Source organism: Lynx canadensis, chromosome E2 (assembly GCF_007474595.2).
Source record: "Lynx canadensis isolate LIC74 chromosome E2, mLynCan4.pri.v2, whole genome shotgun sequence".
NCBI lineage: Eukaryota > Metazoa > Chordata > Mammalia > Carnivora > Felidae > Lynx > Lynx canadensis.
Window position 1 is genome coordinate 58,864,764 of NC_044317.1, and position 14,330 is coordinate 58,879,093.

At 41.2% G+C, this 14,330-nt stretch overlaps 1 protein-coding gene across 1 annotated transcript in view; it reads left to right on the forward strand.

Annotated features, from left to right (window-relative positions):
• Positions 1-5,044: 5,044 nt before the first annotated feature.
• NLRP4 (NLR family pyrin domain containing 4) overlaps positions 5,045-14,330 on the forward strand; it is a 29,469-nt gene continuing 20,183 nt past the window's right edge. The window contains exons 1-2 of the mRNA XM_030297388.1: positions 5,045-5,324; positions 11,873-13,445. Of these exons, the coding sequence (XP_030153248.1) occupies positions 5,045-5,324; positions 11,873-13,445 (1,853 nt within the window). The remainder of the gene's footprint in view (positions 5,325-11,872; positions 13,446-14,330) is intronic.

A 14,330-nucleotide genomic window follows, 5' to 3' on the forward strand; every position in this document is an offset into this window, starting at 1 on the left:
TATAAAGCATACATGTTTAGATCTAAAACATAGTAATTTGATATATGTATGCATTATGAAATGATTGCTACAGTAAGTTTAGTTAATATCATTTACCTAACATAGTTACAACTTTTTTCTTGTGATGAGAATTTTTAAGACTTACTCTCTTAGCACCTTTCAAATATACAATCCATATTTGTTAACAATAGTCCCCATGCTGTACATTATAAGTGAAATATATCAGAAAGAGACAAATACTCTGATATCATTTATGTAGAATCTTTAAAAAGTGCTAATATTTGGTATTTTTAAAAAAATTTTTTGAGGAACCTCCATACTCTTTTCCATAGTGGTTGCACCAGTTTACATTCCCACCAACGATGCGCGAAGGGTTCCTTTTCCTCCACATCCTCGCCAACGCTTATTATGTCTTGTCTTTTTGATTCTAGCCATTCTGACTGTTGTAAGGTGATATTGTAGTTTTTTTTAAACATTTATTTATTTTTGAGACAGAGAGAGAGCATGAACAGGGGAGGGTCAGAGGAAGAGGGAGGCATAGAATCTGAAACAGGCTCCAGGCTCTGAGCTGTCAGCACAGAGCCCCACGCGGGGCTCGAACCCACAGACCGCGAGATCATGACCTGAGCTGAAGTTGGACGCTTAACCAACTGAGCCACCCAGGTGCCCCGTGATATTGTAGTTTTGATTTACATTTCTCTCATGATTAGGGATTTTGAGTACCTTTTATGAATCTGTTGACCATCTGTATGTTTGGGGAAAATGTCTGTCCAGTTCCTCTGCTCACTTTTTAAATTGTATTGTTTTTGGTGTTAAGTTGTCTAAGTTTTTTATATATTTTAGATATCAACCCTTTATTGGATAGACTGTTTGCAAATATCTTCTCCCATTCGGTAGGTTGTCTTTTTGTTTTGCTGATGGTTTCCTTCACTGTGCAAAAGGTTTTTATTTTGATGTAGTCCCAGTAGTTTAATTTTGCTCTTTGTTTACCATGCCTGAGGAGACATATCTAGAAAAACATTGTTATGGCCACATCAAAGAAATTACTGCCTATGCTCTTCTAGGAGTTTTATGGTATAAAGTCTTACATTTAAGTCTTTAATCCACTTTGAGTTTATTTTTGTATATGGTGCAAGTAAGTGGTCCAGTTTCATTCTTTTGCATGTAGCTGTCAAGTTTTCCCAGCACCATTTGTGGAAGAAACTGTCTTTTCCCCATTGAATATTCTTGCCTCCTTTGTCATAGACCAATTGACCATATAGGTGGGTTTATTTCTGGGCTGTCTATTCTGTTCTATTGATCTATTTTTGTGCCAGTACCATACAATTTTGGTTACTGCAGCTTTGTAATATATACCTTGAAATCTGGGATTGTGATACCTCCAGATTTGTTCTTCTTTTTTTTTAATGTTTTTTATTTATTTTTGAGACAGAGACAGAGCATGAGCAGGGGAGGGGCAGAGAGAGAGAGGGAGACACAGAATCCGAAGCAGGCTCCAGGCTCCGAGCTGTCAGCACAGAGCCCAATGCGGGACTGAAACCCATGAACCGTGAGATCATGACCTGAGCCGAAGCCAGACGCCCAACAAACTGAGACACCCAGGCGCCCCTGTTCTTCTTTCTTAAGATTGCTTTGGTTATTGGGGGTCTTTTGTGATTCCATACAAATTTTAGGATTAATCTAGTCCCATAAAAACTGTTGGTATTTTAATAGGGATTGCATTGAATCTGTAGATTGCTTTGGGTGGTATAGACATTTTTAATAATAATTCTTCCAATCAATGAGAATAGAATATCTTTCCATTTGTTTTTGTCATCTTCAATTTATTTCATCAATGTTTTAGTTTTCAGAGTACAGGTCTTTCACTTCTTGGGTTAAGTTGATTTCTAGGTATTTTATTCTTTTGGGGGCAATTGAAATTGGGATTGTTTTCTTAATTTCTCTTTCTGCTACTTCATTAGCAGTATACAGAAATGCAACAGATTTCTGTACATTAATTTTGTATCTTGCAACTTTACTGCATTCATTTATTCTAATAGGGCTTTTTTTTCTTTGTGGAGTCTTTAGAATTGTCTATACATAGTATCATGTCCTCTGCAAATAGTGACAGTTTAAGTTCTTCCCTACCAATTTGAATGCCTTGTATTTCATGTCTGATTACTATGGCTAGAACTTCCAGTACTATGTTGAATAAAAGTGGTGAGAGTGGACATCCTTGTCTTGTTCCTGATCTTAGAGGGAAAACTCTGTTTTTCACTATTGAGTGTGGTGTTAACTATGGGTTTTTTATATATGGTTTTTATTGAGTTGAGGTATGTCCCCTCTAAACTCACTTTGTTGAGAGTTTTTATCCTAAATGGATGTTGAATTTTGTCAGATGATTTTTCTTTTTTTTTTCCTTTAATTTTTTTAAATGTTTATTTCTTGCGAGAGAGATTGACAGAGTGTGAGCAGGGGAGGGGCAGAGAAAGAGAGGAAGACACAGAATCTGAAGCAGGTTCCAGCCTCTGAGCTGTCAGCACAGAGCCCGGTGCTGGGCTCAAAACCACCAACCCTGAGATCATGACCTGAGCCGAAGTCAGACGCTCAACCAAGCCACCCAGGCGCCCCTCTTTTTTTTTTTTTAATGTTTGTTTATTTTTGAGAGAGACAGAGTGTGAGTGGGGGACGGGCAGACAGAGGGAGACAGAATCTGAAGCAGGTTCCAGGCTCTGAGCTGTCAGCGCAGAGCTCGATTGTCAGATGCTTTTTCTACATCTATTGAGACCATCATAATTTTTATCCTTTGTTTTATTAGTGTGGTGTATCACATTGATTTGCTAATATTGAAATATCCTGTATCCCTGGAATAAATCCCACTTGGTTGTACTGAGTGAGCCTTTTTTTTTTAAATTTTTTTTAAACGTTTTATTTATTTTTGAGACAGAGAGAGACAGAGCATGAACGGGGCAGGGGCAGACAGAGAGGGAGACACAGAATCGGAAGCAGGCTCCAGGCTCTGAGCCATCAGCCCAGAGCCTGACGCGGGGTTCGAACTCAGAGACCGCGAGATCGTGACCTGGCTGAAGTCGGACGCTTAACCGACTGAGCCACCCAGGCGCCCCCTGAATGAGCCTTTTTAATGTAGTGTTGAATGCAGTTTGCTATTATTTTGTTGGGAATTTTTGCATCTATGTTCATCAGGGATATTATAGTTTTTTTGTGTGTGTGTATGGCACTTTGATTTTTGGCATCAGGGTAATGCTGGTCTTGTAGAATGTATTTGGAAGCTTTCCTTCCTCTTCTGTTTTTTAGAATAGTCTGAGGAGAATAGGTGTTAACTTTTCCTTAATTGTTTGGTAGAATTCACTTGCCAATCCATCTGGTCCTGGACTTTTGTTCATTGGAAGTTTTTTATTGCTGATTCAGTTTCATTACTAGTCATTGAGCTCTTCAGATTTTCTATTCCTGATTCAGGTTTGGAGGATTGTATGTTTCTAGGAATTTATCCATTTCTTCCATGTTGCCAACTTTGTTGGCATATAATGTGGTGTTAGTTGTTACTTCTTTCACTTCTTTTTTTTTTTACGTTTATTTTTGAGAGAGAGACAGAGACAAAGTGTGAACAGGGGAGGGGCAGGGAGAGAGGGAGACACAGAATCTGAAGCAGGCTCCAGGCTCTGAGCTGTCAGCACAGAGCCCAACATGGGTATCAAACCCACAAATCATGAGATCATGACCTGAGCTGAGGTCAGACACTCAACTGACTGAGCCACCCAGGTGCCCTTCTTTGATTTCTGATTTTATTTGGATCCTTTTTTTCCTTGATGAGTCTGGCTACAGGTCTGTCAATTTTGTTTTTTCAAAGTACCTGCTCCTGGCTTTATTGATCTTCTCTGCCATTTGTGTATCCTCCTTGGTGAAGTATCTATTCAGATCTTCTACCTTTTTTTAATTGAGTTTAATTTCTTGTTGAATTTTCAGAGCCCTTTGTATATTCTCGATAGAAATATTTTATCAGGTACGTAATTTTAATAATTTTTCCCCAGTCTGTAGCTTGTCTTTTCCTTACCTTAACAAGATTTTCTCAGAACAAAGGAAAGTCCAGCTTATCATTTTTCTTTTGTGGATCAGGCTTTTTATAACTGTATTGGAAAAACTCTTGATCAAACGCAATGTCCTATAGATTTTCTTCTATCTTTTCTTCCAGGATTTTATAGTTTTGAATTTTACATTTAGGTCTGTAATTCATTTGGACTTGATTTCTGTATAAGATCTAAGATCTGAGATCTGAATCTACGTTTTTTTTTTTCTTCCATATAGACTTCCAGTTGTCCCAGCACCAGTCGTTGAAAAAAAAAGTCCTTTCTGCACTGTGCCTTTGTCAAAAAATCAACTGACTGTTTTTGTGTGGGCATGCCTTCTCTACTATCTACTGAGAGATACGTAATTTCTCACTGCTTGTAAGTCTTTATTTGCATTGAAATTCAGGATATATCAGGTGAATATAGGTTAAGATTGTCATATCTTATGAAATAATTGTTCCATTTTTTATTAGGTAAAGATATCACTATCTGTCATCTTGATTTTTGCCTTAAAGTTGAACTCATCAGGTACTGTAACTATGTAAGCCTTAATTGGGACATATTTGGCTTATTTAATTTTTTTCAACTGGTTTATACCAGGTATCTATATCTTCATTAGGAGTCCTTTCCTGGATACTAACATTGGATATGTTTTATTATGTATCTCCACCAGGCATTGTCAGAATTAGGGTTAGAAAAAATTCTTCCAAGGATTATTTCTTACTCATGCTGAATTTTATTGTCATCCTTCTCATGATCGTTTCAATAAAAAGGTGAGAAGAGATGGGTCTGGTCTAAAGAAATTCCTGCCCTCATCCCCATTCCCCCCAAAACTAGCAAGGTACTATACAAAAACTTAGTTACAATTGATTTTTTTTTTTCTTATAGCTTGGTACTGCCCTGAATTTTTCACAGGTTCCATATATTTCTTGTTAGTGGTAATTCTCTCTTTGAAGATTGACATCTCTGTCCTGGTCAAGATGGCGTCATCTTTCTTTTCTGATTTTGGCCTGATGTGGTACCTGGAGGAGCTCAAAAAGGATGAGTTCAGAAAATTTAAGGAGCTCCTAAAACAGGAGCCTCTGAAGCTTGGACTCAAGATAATTCCCTGGACTGAAATAAAGAAGGCAACACGGGAAGATCTTGCAAACCTGCTGATGAGGCATTACAAGGAACAGCAAGCATGGAATGTGACTTTCAGCATCTTTAACAAGATCAATAGAAAAGATCTCTGTGAGAAGGCAAAGAAAGAGATCACAGGTGAGAGGGTCTGGGGTTGTGGGATGAGGACAGGTTCCTCATAATGAAGATTATGCCATGATGCTGATAAACGTTCTCTACATGTCTACCTACAGCAGGGCCAGAATCTATGATGGGACAGTGTTACCCTTGTAGATAGAAAGTAACTTAATTAGGACCTCATGGTTAGACGTGGTAAAATGTGGGTGGATATCCTGTCCTAACCTGGACTGCACTTCTGTCTGGATTACCTGTAATTTTGTCCTCGGCAGAGAACTTGTGTCCAAGCAGAAACTCCAAGGTGATATTGTACTGTAGGAACTATAGCTTTGACCCATTAACAATGACACCATCTGCTGTGGGTGGTCCACTGAGCTGACGGTAACTGGTGTGGTAGTGTGTTTATTCAAGACTGCATAGAGTGCCAGTGGTCAGTGAGATTTCGAAATCATTGCCACATACGTGTGCGTTTTAATATTTAGCAAGCAATAGTTCATGTTGGAAAATCTGTGACCTACAAGCAGTATCATCTTAAGGGCCAATATTTTTTTTGAGGGAAGCGTGTCTTTTGTTCAGAACTTTATTGAATTGTGGACCATTTTACACCCTCATCTGCCCAAATATCAGCCCTTCTTGTGACCTCTGAGTTTCCACTACCACCGTCTGTATTTGTGTGTATCCTATCCACATACGATGTGGGCTCTTGGCAACTTCATTACATCTTTATAGTAGCCCCGTTGGAGCATTTAGATATTGGAATACATTCCATTTTACTGTAAGTTTTACTTCATTTTTATAATTACAGTTAGGATATCATGTTGACTGTTCAATTACATTTGTGGGAAAGTTAAATGCACAAATGTCCTTTCAGGTTAGTTTTGTTTTGTTTTGTTTTTAGAACACAGCACACACTGCGTGCTGTGAGAGAGAGGGGGAGAGAGAAAGAGAAAATGAGAATCTTTTTTTTTTCTATATATGAAATTTATTGTCAAATTGGTTTCCATACAACACCCAGTGCTCATCCCAAAGGGTGCCCTCCTCAATACCCATCACCCACCCTCCCACCTCCCTCTTATGCTTTGACTCTCTCCCACTCTAACCTCTTTTTTTTTTTTTGAAAATGAGAATCTTAAGCAGGCTCCACACTCAGCATGGAGCTCAGTGTGAGGCTTGATCCCACAACCTTGGGCTGAAATCAAGAGTTAGACACTGAACCAACCAAGACAATCAGGCGCACCATGTCCATTCAGATTAGAAAAGATATGACACAAGATTACTCAAAAGGGAGGGCATTGGGTCTAATAAGATGGAGAACCACTTAATCTCTAGTGGGACACTGATGGTACAGTCTTGACTTGGCTCCATGTGGCAATCCTACACCCATTCTCAAACCATATCAGAGATGAGGAGCTACAGCAGAGTCCATGGACCAACAGAGGTTCACACCTGAGATCTTCTGCCTGCCAATCCCATGCACTCTCAGGACCCAGACCAGAGGGGGTAGAATAAAGCAAAACACTTCTGGAGATCCTGTGGACTCCTGTTTTAATTGCCTCCTTTTTATACCCTGCTGGTGGGGGAAGGATTCCCACCTTTAGGTTATGAAGATGACTAAACCCGTAATCCCCAACACTGTACAGGTGAAGTCAACAGCAGTGTTTCAGCACATAGACTCACAGCCACATATAGTCAAAACACACCACATGGGGCCCCATGATGACTTCACTTAGAAACAGAGTGAACAACCAGGGGTGTGGCAGGCAGTTTGTGGTATTGAAAGAGTGGGTGTGCCCTGAATCCCTGGAGGATGTGAATGTGAATAATTCTATGACTCTCAGGGAACTGAAACCCACTACTCAGGGATAAACATGAATTATGCCTGATTCCTTAATAAACAGATTATTTAGCTAGGGGACCGTATCTGTGGGCACAAAGTAGGGAGGGGGACTTAAGTTTAGGACATTCCAGTCTCTTCCTCCACAACTTTACCACATATCAAGGCAAGACATAATACTGCATCTTAAAGTCTGACACCTGAGCTCCTTGCACAAAATTGTCAAGTGATGGAGGACCATGCTGGAGAGGCAAATGCCAGGCAGGTGCTCCCTCTAAGGGTTAAACTGGTGGGTGACCTCTTGCCCATGGCCATGGCACCAGAGGCTGTGGTCATAGAGAGTGGGTTGCATGAGGTCAGCCTCCCCTGGATCTTCCAGGTGGGAATATGTGCCTTCCCATGCACACCTTTGCACCACTACCCACCTTCATGCTGTGTCGTAGACCAGAAAGACCCCTGGTCTTTCTCCTCAGGGCTGTGTAGAGGTTTGAGCCTCACGCACTGTCCTCTCGATACCTCCAGGGCCTCATCACAACAGGAGACCAGTCATCCCTGTCACCATGCTTCTGCTCCTCTGCTCCTGTTGGTGTAAGAGAGACTGAGGGTTGCTTTGAAGAATAAGCACTCACTCCATTGGGTAATGTTGAACCATCCTGGCAATACAACCTGTAACATTAGTCAGCTTCTGGTCTGCTTCTAATCCATGCCATGGACTTGTAACCAGAGCCTCGTATTTTGTTGTGTGGATGTGAATGTAATTTCTGCTGCCTCACTCTTGAAAGATGCTCTTGATCTGGACACTCCTATCTTCCTCCAGTTCCGGAAAAGTCTGCCCCATTACATTTGAGTCTCTTCTGACTCTTCTCTCCTTCTGTAATGCCAGTTGAATGTACGTCACACCTTAAGGGTCACTTGTACATTTATCCTGGTAGCAGGCATTACCTTTGTTTTGCATATTTAGGGTATCAGTGGGAGGAGATGGCCATTCTGACTTACCATCATGTTTTCATCTTCAACGTTCAACTCCTCACCAAGATGTGCATAGATGAGGCTTTGTGTTCTCCCTGTTTGGGGTGCTTGCACCTGTTGGGAGTACTTGCACCTGTCTGAGGTGCTGTTGAGATGCTTGCACCTGTTAGAGCTGCTAAGCTTGGACCTGTGTCTTGGTAGCATTCCTCATTCCTCAGTCTCAGCCATCATATGAAAATACCGCTTCTGTCCCATTCTTAGCTCCCTTCTGGGACTCTGCTGACGTATATTAGACCTTTACACTGTGTCTCCTCAGTCACTTCTCTGTGTTTTAGTCTGTGTGTTTATTTCTAATTTTCTTAGTCCTTAATCCCCTTTTCAGCTATTTCCAATCTGCTAACAAACTCATCTATTGATTTCATAAATTCAGCTAATCTATTTTATGGATATAATTTCCCTTTGTTTTTCCATTCCTTCCTATCTTCTTTTTTATTGAACACTTTAAGTTAGGTTCATTTTGAGACAGATATTAAAGTAAATATTTTTCTAATGTGTTTCCCACCCCTCCTTGTTTTGGTCCTGTGGTTTTTGTCTCCCAGCATGCCTGGAAATTTTGAGCACTGGGCTTTCCATACAATACATTGCAGAGGCTACTGAGGCTCTGCAAGATTATGTTCTTCCAGATCAAGTGGAATTGCTTCTGGTAACAGACGAATATGTCCTTAATAGTGCAGATTGAAATAATTCAAAGCCAGGCTGTGTTTTGTGAGGAATATTTTGTTGCTAGTTTCCCCTTCTTCCCAGATGGTCCATCCAGTATCCCCTCATGCCTGACGTGTGCTGAACTTCTGAACCCATCATTTGTCCCCCAAACCCTTGAACTTGGCAGGAGTTTGACTTGGCTTATTAGCCTCTTAGCTCTTAATATCTATTCAGGTTCACAGCCTCTTTAGAGGTAAATGCCCCAAGGAAAACAGACAAGTGTTAAGCTCTCCTTCTTGGCCTTTCCCTCTGTCTCCTGTATCTTGGCTTCTCAAGAACTTTCTGTTTTCATAGCTCTTTAGTGACCTCACATAATTTTTCCCTTTTTAATCTTTTTAAATGTTTACTTTGGAGAGACAGCCAGCATGAGCAAGGGTGGAAGAGAGGCAGAGAGAGAGGATCTGAAGTGGGTTCTGTGCTGACAGCAGAGAGCCCTGTGTGGGGCTCAAACTCATGAACTGTGAGACCATGACCTGAGCCAAAGTTGGACACTTAACCGACTGAGCCACACAGGCACCATTTAATTTTTTTGAAAGAGCGAGCAAGTGCATGAGTGGGGGGTGGGAGGGGCAGAGGGAAAGAGAATCTTAAGCAGGCTCCATATTCAGTGTAGAGCTCAACACAGGGCTTTATCCCACAACCCTGGGATCATGATCTGAGTCAAAATCAAGAGTAAGATGCTCAACTGATTAAGCCACCCACGCACTCTGACTTCACATAACTTTTTTATTATTATTATTTTTAATATATGAAATTTATTGTCAAGTTGGTTTCCATACAACACCCAGTGCTCATCCCAACAGGTGACCTCCTCAATACCCATCACTAACCCTCCCCTCCCTCCCACCCCCCATCAACCCTCAGTTTGTTCTCAGTTTTTAAGAGTCTCTTATGTTCTGGCTCCCTCTCTCTCTAACCTTTTTTTTTTTTTCCTTCCCCTCCCCCATGGTCTTCTGTGAAGTTTCTCAGGATCCACATAAGAGTGAAACCATATGGTATCTGTCTTTCTCTGTATGACTTATTTCACTTAGCGTAACACTCTTGAGTTCCATCCACGTTGCTGTGAAAGGCCATATTTCATTCTTTCTCATTGCCACGTAGTACTCCATTGTGTATATAAACCACAATTTCTTTATCCGTTCATCAGTTGATGGACATTTAGGCTCTTTCCATAATTTGGCTATTGTTGGAAGCGCTGATATAAACATTGGGGTACAAGTGCCCCTATGCATCAGCACTCCTGTATCCCTTGGGTAAATTCCTAGCGGTGCTATTGCTGGGTCATAGGGTAGATTTATTTTTAATTTTTTGAGGAACCTCCCCACTGTTTTCCAGAGTGGCTGCACCAGTTGGCATACATTTGAATTAATTTAAATTGAATAAGAAATTTCATTCCTCAGTTACACCAGTCCCATTGAAGTTGCTGAATAGGTACATGTAGCTAGTGGAAGACCTAAATTTTTCACTAGGGAACAAAAAAGTACTAAAAATACACATTCAACAGGATTCGGTTTCTTATCAAAAAAAAAAATGGCTAAACAAATGTCTTGTGGCATGAATCATAGGCACTAAAACCAAATTTTTGGTGCTGCTTTTGGTTGGTAGTGGTGAATGAAATTATTAATAGTTTCTGTGTTTTAACAATTTCTGTTTGTTTCTTGTCATCTTGGAAGTGTTTTAGGAGTTTCTGAATTTCCCCTTTGTGTGTTTCTCCTCAGTTTCCTTCTTTGTAATTTTTTTTTCTAGAGTGAGGGTTGAATGTCAAACCTTACCAGAAACATGATCTTCCCTAATCTATGTCATTAAACATGCCGTTGGACATAGAACATGTTGAAAGAGTCACTCCAATATATTTTTTTGGAACAGAAGGCAGAATTGGCCTTCAGATTGGACCTGCCAGGGCATGGCAGATAATGGTTGCAATCTTAATGACACTTACTCACATGGGCCTGTTGAAATCAGTGAGCCTCTCACAACACTGTTTAAAAAAAGGGGGGGGGGGAGAGGGAAGGGCAAATTCTCTACCTTAGTGCACCATTGTGGGCATGAGGAGTGCTATGCAAATACTATCATGCTCAGAACCTGATAGAGAATTAGGCTTATAAGACATGATGGTGCTTATATGTAGGTGGGAATGACTTGTTGGTGTCTTTGTTCTCAACCACAGGAGATATCATCATCCCTTTCCAAATTGAAGTGCAAATCTGACAAATGCCTCCTATTCTAAATCCCATCATACTATGTGTTATGCTCCCACATGCATGGTCTCTTATAGCTTGTGATCTTCACAGTCTCCCTATATGAAGTAGCTCAGCCTTACTTTCATTTACAACTGAGAAACCTGAAGCTTGGGGAGATTCCTTCCTTCCCCAGATCACATAGCTATGAGCAGCAGATGCCAGACCTCCACACAGGCCACTGAACTTCTGAGTTCAGCGTTCTTCTTCTTATTTTTAATGTTTACTTATTTTGAGAGTGAGAATGAGAGAGCACAAGCAGAGGAGGAGCAGAAAGAGGGAGAGAGAATCCTAAGCAGGCTTCAAGCTATCAGCGCAGAGCCCAACTCGGGACTCAAATTCTTGAACAGTGAGATCATGATCTGAGTCAAAACCAAGAGTCACACACTTAACCAACTGAACCACCCAGGTGCCCCAGTTCAGGGTTCTTTCTATAAAAAATCTCTCAAGTGTCCCAATATGCAGAGTTTTGTCACCGTTGTTTTTTTCATACTGTCTCTGCCACAACTACCCCTCTCTGCCATTTGTAGTGGGAAGGTAGCTATAGACAACATGTAAACAAAGAGCATGGTGGTGTTCGAGTGAAATTGTATTTATAAAACAGGCTGTTGTCCAGCTTTGGCCCAAAGACTGCAGCCTGCAGATCCCGAGAAGATGCATTTTTGGAAGAAAAATTGCAGGGTCAAAAAGGATATATAATATATGATGAGCATTGAGTTTAACTTGGAGATGTTGTATGTTTCTTTTTTCCTCTTGTTCTCACTCAGGACACACAAAGTTGTACCAAATGCACGTGAAGGAGAAATTCAACAACATGTGGCTCAGAGAATCTATCCCCAGGATTCAAGATCACTTACATCCTGAACTCACCCAGAGAGAACGTGAATGCTTGGAACTGTTTTTTGCTCCTAAGGAAACTGGGAAACAGACACGGACGGTGCTCCTCAAAGGAATACAAGGGATTGGGAAGACAACATTCCTGATCAGGCTGATGTTGGCCTGGGTGGAGGGCAACCTCTACCAGGAGAGATTCTCCTATGTTTTCTACCTCTGCTGCCGGGAAATGAAGCAGTTGACAGAGACCAGTTTGGCTGCACTCCTCTCTAGAGGCTGGTCTGACTCCTCCACTCCTTTTGTGGAGATCCTGTCCCAACCAGAGAGACTCTTGTTTCTCATAGACAGCTTCGAAGAACTGAAATGTAGCCTGAGTGAACCTGAGTCGGATCTGTGCAGCGACTGTATGGAGCAGGTGCCAGTACAGGTGCTCCTGAGCAGCTTGCTGAGGAAGAAATTGCTCCCAGAGTCCTCGCTGCTCATCACTGCTGCACCTGTATACCCCCAGGAAGTTGAGGATAGGTTGGAGTGCCCAGAAATTAGAACACTCCTGGGATTCAGTGACAGTGATAAGAAGATCTATTTCTGCTCTATGTTTCAAGACCGGAATAGAGCCATGGAAGCCTTCAGTTTCATGAGAGAAAATGGGCATTTGTTTATCATGTGCCAAATCCCCATCCTTTGCTGGATTGTGAGCACTTGTCTGAAGCAGGAAATGGAAAAGGGGAAAGACCTGGCGCTGACCTGCCGACGTACCACCTCTCTTTATAGCTCTTTCATCTTTAACTTGTTCACGCCCAAGGGGGCTAGCTGTCCAGATGAGCAAAGCCAAGGCCAGTTGAAGGGCTTGTGTTCCCTGGCTGCAGAGGGTATGTGGACCAACACGTTTTTGTTCAGTGAAGGGGACCTCAGGAGAAATGGGTTAGTTGATTCTGACATCTCTACATTGCTGGACATAAAGGCTCTTCAGAAGTGCAAGGAGGAGGAGAACTCCTACATGTTTCTCCATGTGAGCATCCAGGAGTTCTGTGCCGCCATGTTCTATTTTCTCAAGAGCCACATGGACCATCCTAACCCAGCTATTGGATGTAGAAAGGCTGTGCTATTTACCTATTTGAAGAAAGAAAAGGTACATTGGATTTCTTTGGGGTGTTTCATATTCGGCCTTTTAAATGAAAAGGAACAACAAAAGCTGGATACAGTTTTTGGCTTTCACCTGTCCCAGGAGATACAGCAGGAATGTCACCAGTACTTGCAGCGCATAGGTGAGAATGAGCATCTTCAGAAACAGACAGATTTCTTGGCATTGTGTTACTGTCTGTTTGAGATGCAGAATGAAGGTTTTGTGCAGTGGGCAATGGACTTCTTCCAAGATGTTCACTTTACCATCACGGACCACGTGGACTTGCAGGTTTCTGCCTACTGCTTAAAATACTGTTCCAGTTTGCAGAAGCTTTGCTTCTCCATCCAGAATGTCTTTCAAGTGGGAAATGCAGACAGCTCTGTGTGAGTCCATCTAATTGCTTTCTTTCTGTTATCTTTTCAGCATTTGTCCACATTTCCAAGTGGGCTTGGCTGATGACATTTTATTATAGGATTGTCATTGTTTCTGTCAAACAGACCTTAGCTCAGGTCCTGGTGTGACTGTTTATGAACTACATGACCTTGCCCATGGGATTTCCCTTCTTTGTTGAAGTTGCCTCACTAAATGTAGGGCAATAATGTTAACTATGTTGTGAGGTATTGTGGAGATTGAATATGAGAATCCATGTGTGTTTCTTATACTTTTCTTTTTTTATATATATATGAAATTTATTGACAAATTGATTTCCATACAACACCCAGTGCTCATTCCAAAAGGTGCCCTCCTCAATACCCATCACCCACCCTCCCCTCCCTCCCACCCCCCATCAACCCTCAGTTTGTTCTCAGTTTTCAACAGTCTCTTATGCTTTGGCTCTCTCCCACTCTAACCTCTTTTTTTTTTTTTCCTTCCCCTCCCCAATGGGTTCCTGCTAAGTTTCTCAGGATCTTATACTTTTCAATATGGTTGGTATGTACTTATAATTAGCATCATTCTCAAAGGACTACACTCACATCCTTTCTTGAATTCCCAGTTAAAAATTACCTTTTAGGGTGTTGTATGGAAACCAATTTGACAGTAAATTTCATATATTGAAAAAAAATTACCTTTTAAAATTTATTCTAGAAATCTTATAAATTTTAACTAAGTGCTCCTGAAAATCATATGAGGTAGATTCTTATCATGTTACAGATGGGGAAACTGGAGCAAAAAGATCCTGTAGGCTGGCCAAGTTAGGAAGTTGTGAAGGCTAGGTTTGAGCCTAGGCTATATTACTCAAGACTCACTTACAGCTGGGATGTCCTGCC